The 16824-nt window shown below is 46.4% G+C and overlaps 1 protein-coding gene across 3 annotated transcripts in view; it reads right to left on the bottom strand.

The window, feature by feature from the left end:
• The window catches only part of ELK4 (ELK4, ETS-domain protein (SRF accessory protein 1)), a 14546-nt gene extending 3538 nt beyond the window's left edge, over positions 1–11008 (bottom strand). Inside the window, exons 1-7 of one of the 3 annotated variants that reach the window (XM_014955449.1) lie at positions 10931–11008; positions 10586–10801; positions 8245–9168; positions 6955–7071; positions 4588–5864; positions 1815–1939; positions 394–1447 (exon numbers count right to left, since the gene is read on the bottom strand). In XM_014955449.1, the coding sequence (XP_014810935.1) occupies positions 5766–5864; positions 6955–7071; positions 8245–9168; positions 10586–10792 (1347 nt within the window). In that variant the 5' untranslated portion in view covers positions 10793–10801; positions 10931–11008 and the 3' untranslated portion in view covers positions 394–1447; positions 1815–1939; positions 4588–5765. Of the gene's footprint in view, positions 1–393; positions 3402–4587; positions 5865–6954; positions 7072–8244; positions 9169–10585; positions 10802–10930 lie in introns of those variants that run through there. The other 2 variants (XM_014955447.1, XM_014955448.1) reach the window with 2 other exon arrangements.
• Positions 11009–16824: the final 5816 nt, after the last annotated feature.

Raw genomic sequence — 16824 nt, 5'->3', positions numbered from 1 at the left:
CCCCCCCCCCCCCCAAAGATGTGGCATACAACAATGTCAAAGATGCATTGAAAAATAACCTTTGGCAACTAATTAATCCACACTGTGGTAGAATTGATTTGAGTACTAAAAAAAAAAAACAAGGAAAAAAAAAGCCCCGATAAACCTCCCCAGCGTGCGCAAATCATTTAAAAGTGGAACTGCCCCGAGCAGGATTTGCTGTGAGCGTTATTTACACGGATCATGTGTGTGCACACACGTGTGTTCACACAAGGAGAGCTCTTCCAGTCCCTCAAGGACACAGCTAAAAAGAGGTTTTTCAGCTCTTACCAGACGCCTGGAACAGTCCCGCGCTCAAAGTCTTCTACATGCTTTGGGAGGGGTAAATAAAAATAAATTCTAGTCAGTTTTACCTTTTTTTTTTGGTAGAATAATTTCTAGGAAGCGGACACCTTGCTGTCCCAAAGGGAAGTGCATCAGCACAGACATTCAAGAAGAACCTTGGGTCCTGCCCAGATTTCTCACCTCTCAGGTCGCGGCGGGTTTCGCGGTTACGGTGGGCAAAGCTGCATCCTCCTCCAAAAAACATCAAGGATCTGCAGCGAACACATTCTCCCTTATTTTTTTGCCTTTGTACAATGGCAAGAATAATATTCCTCAGCTGAAAATCCACTGGAGACCCAAACCCAAAGCTCAACCTTTCTGCTTTAGATGGCACCAGGACAGGACGTTGCAGCAGGAAGGGCTGTTGGTAGAAACAGGGATGGCAGAAACGTGGCAGCACCACCACTACCGTGGCTTTGTAGCTCCTCTGTTACATCCTTACGACTAAAAGCAGGCTAAGGAGAAAAGATCTGGTTCTATTTGCAAAAATTCTTCTCTGTCCAGACTCAGCTTTTCCGAAGGGCTCCTACGTGGCCAACGCTCCCCGCGCAAAGGAAGCCAAACGCCGTGGCCACGGATGGGGATCCAAGAGAAAGCCTTTTTTGGCAGCACCGGCCCTGAAGGACGGTGTGTGGAACCACCATCACCACGTCTCAGCTTTTCATCTCCACGGGACAAGGCTCTGGTTTCAGCAGAGCACCCTTAGGACGTCACAGAGCACCCACCCTTCAGCTGGATGGCGACGGCCAAAGGCTTCCGCACGAAGCAGATTTGCTAATACTTCTCAGACTAAACAGCAGCCGTTGCCAATTAACCGTTTAATTAAATTCAAATCAAACCATAAAAATTCCTGTTTCGGCAAGACGTATATTAGACCTCATTAAAAAAACATCCCGAGTAGCTTCTAAGCAACAAGACTGCAATTCTAATGGATTTTCAACTTAGCTGCCGAGTGTAAGATCCTGGGGGGCTCGGGCTGGTCGTTTGCAATCCGCGCTCCAGGATTTTTTAAGACAAAATAAACTCTCTGTACCCGGGACCCGAGAGGCCAGGAGGTACGTGGGTCATTTCTTACACGGGAGAACTAAGGAACAGAACAGAACAAAATCGTTATGGACACCTAAACTCAAAACGTCAAGTTTTAAAATAACCTGTCGACTTTGACAATGTTCTGAACTACTGATGTAGTTTATCTTTACAGCTGACAATACCAAGAGACCTCTTGATACAACACTGAGATGTGTCTTGTAAACAAATATGCGTTAAAAAATGGAAGAGGTTAAATTGTAGAGTAAATCATGAGTACGTACAAAACCGCTATAAAACGGTAGCAAAAGGTAACTAAAAGCTGTATGAATAAACCGTGGGGAGAGGAGAGAGTGTCAGAACTGTGGGTTCTGACCTCAGGGCTGGAAAAATGGTCCAGAAGGGGAGCAGGACCCTGTGCTCACCTGAGGAACTGCCTCGATGCACCAGGCTGGTGCTCGCAGCACGTCTCAGCCTGCAGCAGGGCACAAAGGAAAGCTGGAGTCACCAGGGAATCTGACATCAATGCATCTCGCTGCGCTTCAAAAAGCTGTGTAAAGGAAGATACGCACATAAGCAGCCCCCAAGGTGGCTAAAACGAACGCTACAAAACCCAAGAAGAACCTGTTTGCTAAAGAGCTGAGGTTTGAAAACGTATTATCGGAGGGAGAAATTATCCCAAACCAACCACTGCACATGACAATGCACGCTCCATGATACCAAGGGTTGCATGGATACTGAAGTCTTAGGATGCTCTGAGTTAAAACAAGGAATTCTCAAATTCAAGGAATTTTATCACTTCCTGACCCATTGCAAAATGCAACTTGAATGTGCCAAAGACAGTGCATAGGAATTACATTCAGCCGTCGCTGCTGAAGACCGATTTCTGAAACAAGGATCTAGACTTAAGCTGCTGTTAAGAAAAAAAAAATAAAAAATAAAAAAATAAACACTTTCCTCCGTCACCCTCATTACAAGGATCACATTCTCTGAAAACAGGTGAGACAGAAGATGGTTCTATAACCATCGGGTGTTATTCACGTGGTCCTGCTCTCCACGGAGCCTTCCTGCTGGTGGCATCCTGACAGCTCAGGATCCCAAGGAAAAGCAGCCACGGGACACACAGCAGAGGCAGGACAAACCACTTCCAGCTCGGCAGTGCCATCCCACAGCAGCACTGACACGGGAAAGAGATTGCCAGAAGCAAGGGAGATGTTCAGCCTCCACGCTCACCCAGTCTAATTCTACCACCACCTATGAATGCAAATATCACCAAGCATTCCACAATACCATGGCTACTTCAGCAACATGAATTGCAATAAAATGTTTCTGTAATGCTGCATTATTTTTTTTTTTTAAACCAACACGGTACTATACCCATATAACAGACTGCTAGTAATTAAAAAAAAGCCTATATTAACCCCCACCTTCCCTACACTAAATTAAAAACAAGTTGCAACGAGCTGCAAAGTGCTCCTGAAGCGAGCTAGGAAAAGTACCAGCATTTCACATAACCCAGCTCCGAGAAGTCACAGCCACACTGTGCTCTGTCAGGAATGTGAGCCAGAAAAGCTGGCAGTTCTATACTTGTTAGTCAACGTCTGTTTAACGAGGCAGCATATATACAAGATAATATTACCTTAAGTGACCTGAAAAGTTGCAATGGAGAAAAGGTGAGCAAGCCTCTCCTCTCCCAACTCGCTTTTCCCAACTCTCTCCTGAGTTTATAACCCTACAAAGGACTTTTATTTTCCATGGGCAGGCGCTTAAGAAGGAAAATCAATGATCTTCTCAGTGCCCTCCATCAGGGAGTTGGGTATAACCAGACTGAGACCAACACACACAGGCTGTGTTTTCATCCTGCCTTTCTCCAAAGAAGTTATTCCCGGAGGTGGGAATATCTCAGAGACCAGCCAGGGCAGCACAATCTCACCTGGAGAAGAGCATCAAACCAGGCCAAAAGCACAACCCACACACTTTACGGCACCGTTTGGTTCTCTCGCAAACCTGTCCTGAAAGTGATACAAGTTCACAAAAAAATTAAGTGCATGTGTGCACACACACAACTTTTAAACAAATAAACTTGGCTTTTCTCCATAGGGGAGGGGAGGGGGACAAGGAAAGGGAAGCAATTAAATTGCAAGTCTTTAGTGCTCATTAATTATTTTTAAATTCTAATCCTAGGCTGCAACGTTGCTCTCAAGTCCACACACTCGGTGGGCAAAAAATTGGCCAACCTAAAACAACCATTAAAAGTGCTGCTGTTTATATATAGCTATATATATTTTTTTTCTAGAGCAGACTCATAAGCCATCATGCAAACCAGAAAATTCCAGGTGCCTGCTCTTAATTATGAACTGCAGTTTTCTTTCTGCATTTCAAAAAAAAAAAATAAAAAAAAAAAACCAAAAAGAGGTCAATATTGCACATTGTCATTTTAAGAGCTGCTGGCACAGGAACTTTATCCAGCATCTGCTGATGTCTAAGATGCAGAGCAGAGTTATGCCCCTGACGTAACCCCACAGGAAGACAGTTCACGACACGAGCTCACTCCCTGCCACCTCCCCCTAAAGACAGGCGTATCCTTTTCCCTTGAGTCCCACCAGGAAAGGGACTTTCTGGATGAACAATGCCCAAAAAACCAACTCTGTGACACCCTCCTGCCCCAGGGGTGTCATGTCAGGAACATCCCAAGTGGTTTACGTATTTCAATGCTAGCATATAGAAAGGTAACGTCAGCTGCAGGAAATTAAGCCTCGGGTATTGTCATAACGCTTTAAAGTGAATTCAGAGTCTACAAAAGTGGCAAAAGGAAAAAACTCTGGAAAGCTGGAGTTTCCCCCCTGCTCGGTGGGAGAGGTGCGATATATACAGCGGAGACTGTCAGCTCCTCTTGCTGGAAAGGTACGATCCTCCTCTGCTCAGTACAACTTTGTGAAGACAGCCAGCGAGGATGCCAAAGGACAGAGATGGTCTCCATCCGTGTTCTGGTGGGTATTTTAGGGAGGAGGTTATCTTACATCACCCACTCCACGCAAAGAGAAGTTGCTGCCTGGCATCGGATGCCCGAAGGGGAAGCCCACACTGCCCAGCACCAACCACCCCAGAAATGCAGCCTCCGAGGGGCCAGGAGAGGACATTCTCTCTCCTTTTATTCCTCAGTTCTCTTAAAAGGCCTCTCGAGGTGTAAGAACCTACCTACAAATTTCATTTTGTCAGCGTTCATAAATGGAAAGGAGCCCTGTATTAATCCACACACACACACGGCCACCAAGAAAAGCCACGCGAGTGTGAGTTGACACCAAGGTGACACGCCGTGGTCCCCCTCTCCATCAGCCATGTGCACTGAGCATACCACATTTTGGGTCTCAGCGCTTCCTCAAACGAAAGAAAAAAGCAATAAATCTAATGCAAAACTTGAGATAAGTGCTGGTAGAAGAGGAGCTTCTCCACTCGGGCTGTGGGAGAAGAGCAGTAACGTTAATGCTCAGGGGTTAGTGTTCTCGCCCGCTGTTTGGGTCTGAGACTCGAGCATCAGGCAGCAACCTCATAAATGCACCCTCAAAACCTCGTAAAATCCTGCTAATCTTCTAGCAGTGAGACGACGGGCTCGGTAACAGGTCTCTGGCACAAGAAATGTTTGGACTTCAGCATTCAAACTTTCCGAGAACTGAAAGGAACTTAAATCCCACCATCCATCCGTCTCCAGCCCTGCGCGGGGCCGGACGGTGGGTCTCCAATGCCATTCCAAAATTGTCCATATCTCAGGAACACAATCATCGAATACTCCTTGAAAATTTCTCCCGGCAAAAAAAAAAAAAACAAGATGTTTTTTTACAGCAGAAAAGACGTGGGCTGGTCCGTTGCTGCAGAAGTTATCAGGCCCCAAGGCAAAGTCGATGCACACACCCCTTTTCCCAAGCATTTCCTGGAATGCCAGCTTCCATCACCATTACATTTCTTCTTGCCAAGCACAGGAAGCAGAAGAACAGAGGGTTTTGTTGGGTTTTTTTTTCCAAGAGTCACAGAAAAAAGACTTCTCTGATCCCGTTTGCTGCGCTGGGTGCAGAGTCAGTTACTGCGACACCGACCGAAATCCTCCCTTTAAGCAGAGTGAATCTTCCAAACCGAGGAGGGAAGGGAAGAGACTGGAGCTTCAGCTCCTTATTAAGGCGTTTGCATATACATTCCCAACCTGGGTCTTCCAAAAAGGGAATTTTGCAAAAAAAAGGCATTTTATTTGGGAATGGCAAAAACTATGATTGTTGATAATCTCTGTGGAATTATAAATTGCTCATTTAAAAAAACATGGTTAAATAGAAGTGTCATATCTTTTTCCCTTGCTTGCCAATATGTCCTTTCCATGAGTTCGTGTGCTATGTCTTCTGTAGATCAGGGGAAAACGGGCCGGGGGTAGAGGGTCCATCCAGTCCAGAGAGAGTAAATGGGCCATGACTGTTCAGCACTGATGGAAACTACGAGACAAAACAGAAAGGATTAGGGAAGAGGCCACTTTCACTCATGGTTCCTCTCCTATCACTGCAAGTAGAAGCTCCCTCAGGAAAAAAAACAAAACCAAAACACACCAAAGAAAAAAAACAAACCAAACAACCCAAACTTTCGAAGAATCTTCTCGGTTTCCCCCGAGTAATTTACCTTTTTAAATGCCCCCGCATCACAGCCTGTTATAACCAGTGTCACCAGGAGGACCCAGCCTGAAACCATGTGCACTGCCCGTGTCCCCAGCTGATAAGTGACTTTAATACAGGTTGTTGGGAAACCACGGACTGAATTGTTCCTCAGTTAATTATCAGCTATTTATAGAGAAAAATGTCCAATGTATTTTCAGACCTACTTGTTTATTCCCTGTCCTCACGGTACGTATAAGCTACTTCCTTCATCTCCATGGAGATGACAGATATAAACCCAAAAGACAACTAGTTAAATTTTACCCTTTGCTGAAGCAGATTCAGGCAAGAGACGTGGTTACTCCAATTCCAAAGTGGATGGTGAAGACTAAAGGAATATTTATTTTTTTAAATATAGGAGACTTTTTTTCTTATGTCTTAGTTAAACAAAAATATTTATTAAAAACAGTGAGGCTGAGAATATCCAAATGGAAAATAGCAGAATATAGAGATCATAGAGAACCGTGCTCTATAGCACCACAGAGATCACACATTCCTTCTTACTGGTGGTGAGATGTAATTAATGTCTTTTAACAAATGATTAAAATAACCAAGAGGGTAGCAAAATTCAATTTCCAGGACACTCTCAACCAGTAAAATTACAGGGAGGCAAAAGTTGAACGGGAAGGACAGACCTAAAAAAAACCCCAATCTCTCTCTAACTACAGCACAACCTGCTGTTTGTTTAAAACATTTCTGAAATACCAACGTTTACAATATACTTAAATAAAACTGGGAAAACGCTAAAATTAAACGCCCTCAAAAGCTAACATAGGGGATAGAAAACAGAAAGATCACTGTTTCGTTTCCACACGAGATATTTGGGCTCCAGGTCCACTGAGAAAGGCAGAGATTGCCTGAATTGGCTGGAACTTACCTGAAAGAGGGTGTTAGCACCTTGCAACCTGGCGGGGCTGAGGGGAGCCACGGGGCTGAGCGTGCTCCAGAAGTGGATGCTGGAGAGCAAGGGACTCGGGGTCAGCAAGATGGGAGTCTGCAAAACACAGGGAGAGGGTGAGCCCGTGTGAAACCCACACCAAGGGAAGCAGAGCACGTGTAAATCCAGCCCAAATAATCCCCACTCCTGCAGCTGCAAAGGGCTGGGTCCGGATCTCAGGAATTCCCATTCCCTCCTTCCTCCTCCTCCCACCTCCCTCCAAACCCCGCCACCATCCGGCTCTCCCTCCCCTCGTGGAGCCATCGTTCCTCTTTTCCCAAAAGCAGCCAAATCCTGCCATGACCCACAGGAAATCTGCTCCTCCTGCAGCACCCAGCACCTGCACTGGCTCCAGGACACCCACTCCATGGGCTCCGAGGGAGCAGACACCGGGCACTGGCAGGGTCTGGGCAGCACTGACCATGGAAGCCACAACAAAAGACATTTACATCCAGCTTCTGAACCTTCTGGATGTTCCAGGTTCACCGGCCAAACACTTCGAAAGGTGCCAAAAGAGCAACTGCACTTGATTTTTTTTTTTTTTCCTGTCTTCAGCCATTTCAGTTTTCAATCAGCAGTTTTCCTACCGTTGCACTCTAATTCCAATTTATCGCAGGAAAGAGACTGAATACACACAGAACAATTTAACAGTGTAGTTGGGCTCCGTTCTCTTCCGAATTTTCCATGAGGCACAAAAGCTTTCCTTTCCCACACAAATATAACCACCAAATTAAGCAGCTGCTCTTATTGCCGTTAAATCACAATACTCAGATCTTAAGTAAATGGCTACGGCATCAAGCAAAACAAAGCTGCTGAACACACACCTCCCAGGCTCTCTATTTCTAAAGCATTTTCAGAATCCGCCCGAAGGATGAGGGCAGGGTTCAGGGTTTTTGAAATAATTCAATATCACCCTGGCAGGATTTCCAAAGGATCCTGTTGGTGCTGGTCTGGGTTTTGCCTCCACACGCAGACCCTGCGCAGGCGGGACCGGCTGACAAACCGCCCGGGCACACGGCGGGGAGGCAGCCAACTCCAACTGCCAATAAACTCTCTGTTTTATAAGAAAAAAAACGGGAGTGACCTCCTGAGTTTCAGAACTCCAAATACAACCGACTGACTATTCACTTTCCACTTGCCTTCCCTTGGCGTTTTAAAATATAACATCACCGCTATTGTTACTTAAAAAAAAAAAACCCACCCCAACGAACAGGAAGGGAATTAAGTTACCTGGGAGAAAAGTGCTGGAGTAAGAGAAGCAGTTGGGAGAGAAGGACTCAGAATCCCCAGCGGGCTCGGATCGCTGCCTGTGATGACAAGAGTAGGAGCCAACTCCAGCCCTTTGGGTTTTTTCGATCTGGAGAGGTGATTGGCAAATTCCTTCTCCAGCACCGAGGAATCCTGCTCTTTGGGCTCCGGGGATTGATGCTGAAGGCTCTGAGCCTGCTCCAGCTGCTGAGAAGCCACGGACTCGATGTCCGTGTCAATGTCCAGGTCAGGGTTAGAGCTCAGGGGGGGCGACGGGGGCGTGGAAGGGACTTGCAGGGTGGGAGAAACCGAGGAGATGGGGGGAGTCGGGGTGAAGCTGGTGGTTAAGTTTGGCAAAGGTGCTGGAGCTTCAGGGACAGTTAACTTGGGTAGAACAAGGGTCTCCAAGGTCTGGAGAGTTTCTTCCGATCCCATGGGAAGAGAGGAAGCGGTTGACGTGGAAGAGGCAGTGGAAGTGACAGGGACCGCTGAAGTGGTGGAGACCAGGGGGACGGAGGAAGGCTTTTTGGAGGGCATGGTGACAAACTTGATGACAGAAGGGGTTGGATCCTGAGCAGGTTTCTTCTCCGCCAGTTTCTCAGCTGGATTCTCGATCTTGATGGACCTGAAGAGTTTGACGCTGGAAGAGTTGAGGGAGTTCAGAGTGAAGGAGGAGTAGAGGCCTGAGTGGATATAGTCATTGCGGCTGGAGGACTTAGCACACGACTGAGACTTCTCCTTCCCACAGTTTTCCACATCCTTTGGAGCACTGCTGACTTCCGCAAAACCAGTCAGGTCAGGGTCTCCTTCTATACGGCCCACGACAAGTGGATCCATATTTAAAATCTCCGGATAGGAAACAAACTTGTACACAAACTTCTTACCGTTCACTTTTTTGATGATATTCTGTGGGTAAGAAGATACATATATTTAGGCCTTCTTCAGATTAATTTTCTTCCCACAAACCTTGCCCAAAATAGACTTGAGGAATTAGATAGTCTGTAATCTTTCGTCAAAAAAATGTTCCTTTTTTCTTTTCCAAAACACACCGCATTCTTGCAATTTAGTTATGCTCCCGAAGTATCATTTCCAGAGCCCACAGACAAAACACTAACACAGGTGAGTTTAACCTAACACTAAATATACTAACAACAGCTTCAAAACTGCCAAACAATTCTGCTTAATGGATTTTTAAAAGACCAGCTCAGAAACAACAAAACACCACCCATTACCCTCACCAAAGACCGCCGACCTGGGTGCAGGAAGTGTAACCTAAGAGGAGAACCTGCAGAATCAAAGCTTACAGGTTTGCAGAATTGAGAGCTAATGCTTTGACTCGAACCACCTTTACTCTTAATCAGATGATAATAGAAGAAAATAAGTAGCTGAACGAGTCAGCAGAACGTAGGCTAATCAGCTATTTCAATACCACAAAACAGCATATGTCAAACTCGTTTTGCTCCTCAGGGAAACGCCACACACAGTCCAGACCTCAGAAGATTTCTTATTTATCGTACAATTATTATTACTGAGACCTCTGAGTACAAAGTCAGATTTGTGCTACCCAATAATAAACTCAATAACAATAAGCAACCTACCACCTGCTGCAAACTGACAGGTTCCTCAGAAACCCTGTTTTATTTTTTATCTGGTACACCCACACAATAGCAGTTGTGGGATAAATGGCTTATTGAAACGAAGGGAAGACTCCCACACTGGGGTTCCAGTTCAGCTTCTGACACTACCTGTGCGCTAATGAAAGGCTCTCGGGGTTATTAGAAGACATTTGCTAAATAACAGAAGCATCTCACTCTGCTGGACTAAACCTGCTGACCACATCAGAGGTGCCACTCCGAATACGTGGAGAAAAAGAAAAACACTTTGGGCTGCTTTACTGAAAATCCTTATTTCAATAGCCCTTTCCTGGAGACAACTGCAGAAAAGATCTCCAAGTGGTGCAATATTCACCATCTCTATCACCGCAATAATTCTGTTGCTTAAACTGGAGTGTTGGGGATTTTAACCCTTGCAAGGGCGTGTATTTTTGGAAAGGGGATCAGTATTCAAAGACAGATTCATATGAGCAAAGGCAACAACATTTTGCACAAAGCTATCCAGAACCTTATAAAATAAGGGGGAGGAAATGCAGCACAATGATAAATGAAAGAAGAAACCCCCTCTAAACATAAACTAGCATGCCTTAAGTCTGGGAGACAGAAGTGACACCTATCCCCTTGAAGAGAATGAAAAAGGAAACAAAGCTCATTAGGCAGAAGCTGGTAAGATGGATAAGGATCTGAGGTGGATTTACAGACTTTGTTACCTTCACATAATAGTATCTGAGAGCACGGCTGAGTTTATCATAGTTCATGCTGGGCTTGTTCTTGCGGATTCCCCAGAGCCTGGCCACCTCCTCTGCCTGCAGCAGTTTGAACTCCCCGTCGTTGGAGGTCCAACAGATGATGTTCTTGTTCTGAGGCTCTTGGAGGAGCTGGAGGAGGAACTGCCACAGGGTGATAGCACTGTCCATAGCAGTAAGCTGAAATTCAGAAAGGCAGATAAGAGGCAACGGATTAGGAACAGCGCATTTTCATCGTCTCCCTAGAAGGGGGTAATGGAGCAGAGATGTTATTTCCAAAGCCAGCAAGAGTAAAAAATTATTAGTCACCAGTCGTGAAAGATGTTCCCTGCAGAACAGAGGGGCTGAGAGCCAACTGCTGTCGTCTCCTCCCACATGTCAGTACTTTTCACATGGGTTATATTTAGCCTCATTTAACTAAATCAGGTCACTTTGGGTAAGTTGCAGTGAGTCACTATCCAAAAAAAAAAAATAAAATAATAAAATGTTTCTAAGTTGTTCCACGTTCACCCACTCGGACTTGTACCGCTTCGCGAGAAACAGCTCAGGTGCATCCAGGTAAAAATCCAACCACCCACTCGCCGCCTCCTTTCCCTGCCTGCACCCACCTCCAGCCTCCCTGGTGGTAAGAAAACGGAGCAGAACAAGTCACTGCTGGTGCTGGGTGGAGATGCCAGCACAGAAAAACCCAACGTTCCTTCAGTTCCCGTTTCTACCGCCTCCCGGTGAGCAGCCCCCTCAGCCAAGCCCCAGCCTCCTCTCTTTCAAGTTCCCTTTCTTTTCCTGATCCCATCCCTGTCTCTTCTAAGAGAGTAAACACGAAAGTAAACAGAATGATTTCAACTGCTGCCTTTGCTTTTCTCTTGAGCCCTGCCATCTCTTACCTACAGCAATCATTTAGGCTGAGACTCTCCAGGACCAGTACCTGCTGGTGGGTTCAGTCCCTTCCTGCAGGGTTTTCTCGCACCGATGTATAAACTCATCAAGGACAGAGCAGGCAGCAGAGATGACGTTTTCCCTTGACCGTATCTGACTACCCAAAACAGTACTCCCACAGATATTTTTAAGCGGAACACTAATAATCCTGCCTGCACAGGGGAAGTATAAAATACACCAGGAATTAAACCAGATAAAATTATATTAATTCAGTATCCCGCATGGATTCTCTTATTCCAGAACAGCTTCTATTAACGCAGCTTAAACTTCTTCCAATGAAATAAAAACAAACCCAGCCACTCTGGAATAAGAACCATCGCGAGGAATTACACTAAAAATGTTTTGATATGCGCAACTGCTGGAATTTTATCCCCCCTCCCTCCCCATCAAACCTCAATAAAGGCAAACCTAAAGGGTAGGGGGTTTCCATCTGGGTGAAGCCGGAGCGACCCAACACTATTCACAAGCAGAAGCTCAAAACAGAGGCATCGGGTCCAACTCCAGCGAGACGGACCCACGCCCGAGTTGTTTGAAGTCCACGTACACCCAGGGATAAGTTTAAGATTCAGCTGGAACTGCCAGTTCATCTTCGTTACCAAAGCCTTTTATTCCAATCTCATTACTGCCCAGCACTTATCCAGCCCTATATAAGGAAGAGAACGGGTCTACATGTCAGAGCTTCAGAATTTAGCCAGCCCTGTAAAAGGATTACTGCTGACAGTTTACACAGGACTACACATTCTTATTTAAATAACAAGGTGCCCTAGGGCAGGTGCTTTTTTGGGCAGAGCCCATTGCATTTAACCTATTTTTAAGAATACCTGCCTAATGGCATGCTGACATGACTGCACAGGGGTGTTACATCGATCCAGTCGGTTAAATTGCTGCAATTAACCAGGAACAATCTCAAAACGAAGGACACCCACACCACCTTGTTATGCTGGCCTGAGGTGCTTTCCTCGTTAATTACCGCACGCATACAACTCCACGCTTGCCCAAATTAATTGCTCGGCACTCGAAGAAAATATCAGCTGCCGAGCGCGCGGCGCTTTGAGACTCTTCCCACCCCACGCCGCGGCACGTCGGCGGGACTGAACAGCAACAGGGGGGCCGGGCAACCACATGAAAACTCTTCCAGGGCTTCTTTTCCTTTTCCAGGGCTTCTCCTCCGCCTCGTAGTCACATTTGCCAGTAACATTTCGTATCTGCCTGCTGGCAGCGCAGAGGATGCGCAGGCTGCGGAGCATCAGCGTCGTTCTCCCCTCAGGATGATGCACTCGCACACGGGGTTTTTGTGGAGCCAGGAGGACTCCATCCTCCCGTTGTGCAGAGCTGTCAATCCCAGGGATACGTGTCAGCAGAGGAAGAGCCGGGAAACGAAGCCGAGTGATTATTCCCACGCTGCATTTATCCCCAGCCCTTTCCCAAACCCACCAGGAGCACTGCACCAAACTGACTGATGCAACGGGAGGCAATCGCACAGAAATTAGATTAGCAGCAGAATTTCAGAGCAGCAAAGGCTTTTTTTTTTTTTTCTCCCTCCTCCTAAAAATCCACGCAGATTCCATCCCAGAATTTAAATGCTATTATTTCCTCAGGCTGCTTCCCTACAGGAAGAAGTACCTTGCCATTATCTCAAAGCTCACCAACCTCTAGGGTGGACAAGCAGCACTGCCCGGGTCACGGCTGGTTTTAATTTGAGTTGGAGACACACAACGCACAATAAGAAGAGTTCATGCTCCTAAATCCCAAATACTGCAGCTTTCCAGCTGGAAGGGTCCTTCTCCCAGGGGCAGGCTGTACTGGAGTGTTGGATTGATCAACTTACTAATAATGTTTCTGGAGTTTACAGGCTTTAGGGCTGTCACTATTCCTTCCAGCACTTGGAGGATCCACTGTGTATCCTCTGCACCCTCTACTTTAAAAAGTCTTGTGTCAGACACATTAACAACAGGGCAGAGAAGCTTTACTTTCTCCTTGGCTGCCGTAGAACAGGAGCAGAGAATGGGAATTGTTAATGGATAGGCCATCCTGCATATGAGAGACTTAATGTCACTATTAAATATTTGCTGTGCACATCTACAGGAAACAACAAGCAAGGAGCACAGAGTTTTTCTGATGATTACACACAGAGGGAAGGACAGAAAATAACCCTCCAAATCAGACAAAGCAATGGGATCACAGGTGAATCTTGGCCCTTCAGAGTCCAGGGGAAAGCTGTAACTGGGAAAGTATACCATGCATATGGGAGACAGTGTTGTGTTATGAACCAAGACATCTAATTTAACTTCTTTAATGAAGTTGCTTTGATACTGCGTAAGAATACATCAAAGAACTGTTGCTTCTTCAGGAAAAAAAAAAAAGAAAAGAGAATAAAAAGACATCACAGAAGATGCAAAATTAAAACCAGTATAGGCGAGATGAGCGCTTCTCTTTGTTCAAGATGAACCAAGTAAGATGTTAAAAAGGTTCTTCTTTCTTCAGCACCTGGGGCAGGAGCAGCCAATGCCTTTCATGAGCCTTTCAGGGATGGAGCAGGGGTCCAAGCTCCCTCTAAAATCTGCTTTTTCAGAACACCTTCAGCTGCCCCAGCTCGGGGGGACCAGCTGGTCACACTACAGCCATGTACTTAAGAGCATCCCCCTCCTGCGTTGATGCTGGAAGGAATTAAGGAATTCAGCAGTTCCCTTTGTCCTTTTTATTCAGACACAGGAAAACCCACTCTCCAGAGACGTTACATTAGCGAAACTACAGAAATCAGGACGGGAGGAACCCGCTGCCCCACTCCCACTCCACGCTGACGATGGCGAGATTGAGATATCAGTTCTCTCACGATTCGTAAACAGCATTTCAACTTCTTTCAAAACCACATCTCCTTCCATGAAAAGGCACCAGTCTCTCAGCACAGCTCCCCGTCAGCATAAAAAGCCCAGTAGTTTGATTGCTTTTTCTTCAAGATGAATACACCAATAATTACAAGCACACCACTGCAAACTATCTTTTTTTTTTTTTCTTGCTGAAGGTTATTTTCCTTGCAAGAGTCCACGGAGAAAGAGAAAAGGTCTCATTTGAAAAGACAATGAGGGAATTAGGCAGAGAGGCAACACTGCTGCTCGTGACAACGGCCTTTCCACTCCTGCACCGTTTGAGTACGGGGAAAAAAATAGTTGCTAGAGGCAGAGGGCAGTTATACTTTGTAATGAGTATGCTAAAATAGAGCACTATTATTGTCTTGAGATCTTCTCTGACGCCTACGGATGACCCTTGAAGTGCACTGCGAGGCTGACAGAACTTGGCTGCAGCACTCTAAATACGAGCTGCAGCTCTCTCCTGTCGCTGCAGCTTCGTTTGAAGCCTTGACTTCACAAAGCCTTGAGTTTACAGGAAAAAAAAAATAAAAAAAAAATAAAAAAAAGAAGCCAGGACACAAGATACGCATCTTTTCCAGTGACTTCTCCCCGTGCATCTGTGCCACCACGCGCTCCACACGATCCATCTAGTGATGGAGCCTCAAGGCTTCACATCTCCTGGGGAAGGGGAGCGCGCAACCACCACGAAGGAGGAACTCTTTGGGAAGTGGGATATGGGAACCAACCTCTCCCGTGGCCACCAGTTCCACTTACTACTGCAAAACAAACCCAAGCGTTCATCCCTTGGTCCTCGAAGAGGAGAAGGACACCTCGTTACACCCCAGTGGAGGCAGCACCGGGGGAATCTGCCTTTAACCCCCGTCTTTAAGGTCTCCTGGCAGATTTCCTGTGCTTTGACTCAACGCCGAGAACAGCTCAAGTCATCTTTCACCTCGATTTGTTCCACCAGCCTCCCGTAAGCATCTGCGGCCTGATGGCTTCTGCAGATGGGCTGAATCGAGCAGTCGGGGCTCATCAGAACCCACACAGGAACAACAGGAAGAAAGGATGTCACACAGACACCACACAGAATCACTGAATCTTCATGGCTGGAAAGGACCTCTGAGATCACCACGTCCAACCATACACACACAAAAGGCCCCCACAATCTCGGGTGCCCTGAAGTGCCACATCTACACGTTTCTTAAATACCTCCAGGGATGGAGACTCCACCACCTCCCTGGGCAGGCTGTTCTCTGCCTGACCACTCTCTCAGTAAACTAATTCTTTCTAATATCTAATCTAAACCTCCCCTGTCACAACTTCAGACCGTTTCCTCTGCTCCTGTCATTATTACGAAGAGGCCAACACTGACTTCTCCACAACCTCCTTCAGGGAGTTGTAGAGGGCAATGAGGTCTCCCCTCAGCCTCCTCTTCTCCAAACTGAACATGCCCAGTTCCCTCAGGCTCTCCTCGTGTGACTTGTTCTCTAGACAGCAAGGACAAAACCATTACCACCACGTATTTAAACGGCACGGTGTTGGCTGCCCAGGTCTTTAGACAGAGGGGACACCTCAGAAGATGACTGTGGAAGCAGCTCAGAGCAGAGGTAGACACATGAGGTGACACAGAAACCTCTTCTCAGATCACAAACTTCACTAAAAATAAAGAAAGAAACCAAAAAGGCAGCAACAGGAACTTAGAGATGGTTCTTGAGGAGCTCACATGGAACTGTGGTTGGATTCAATGATCTCAAAGGTCCCTTCCAACCATGAATATTCTGCGATTCTGTAAATGGTGCGAGTCAGACACTCAACAGACAAGCAAATTAAGTCTTTATATGATTCCAGGAGAGCCAGACTCACGGGACACACGCAGACACAGGCAGCGAAGCCGAGCTGTGAGGACTTCACAGGGCAGAGCCATTCCCCTGGTCCTTACTCCTTTAAGGTGGCCACGGTGTGTGAGCAGCAGGAACGCGCGGCTGATCGCCCCTGCTCCCTTGCGCAACGCTCCTGCGGGGACATGGCCTCCATGACTTGTTCCAGGAAAACAAACAACTGAACCACTTCGGCTGAAGGAGATTTTTTTTTGGAGGTCACGGGCCCAACTCTGCGTCCAAAACAGGGTTAACTTCAAAGCCAGACCAGGCCGTTCAGCATCTTTGTCCACCCAACACAATAAATACAGAAATGGCTGCCCCATCCCTTTTATTTCAGTAAGGGCCAGGCGCTTTCACATCGCTGATGCAGAATCTAATTAAGTGGCTATCAACACACAACCAAGCAACAATTTGATTAGCACCACACTTAAAACCTCCCATTAATAAGCCTTTCATGAAATAATTTCAAGCCCCTGGGACAGTGATTGGCCTGAACCAGGACTTTAAGTATTTTATCAATTTTCCACTCAATTTA

The sequence above is a fragment of the Calidris pugnax genome, unplaced genomic scaffold (assembly GCF_001431845.1).
Source record: "Calidris pugnax isolate Ruff unplaced genomic scaffold, ASM143184v1 scaffold215, whole genome shotgun sequence".
Classification (NCBI taxonomy): domain Eukaryota; kingdom Metazoa; phylum Chordata; class Aves; order Charadriiformes; family Scolopacidae; genus Calidris; species Calidris pugnax.
The sequence above is the reverse complement of the archived record's forward strand: the minus strand, read 5'-3'. Positions and strand labels throughout refer to the sequence as shown.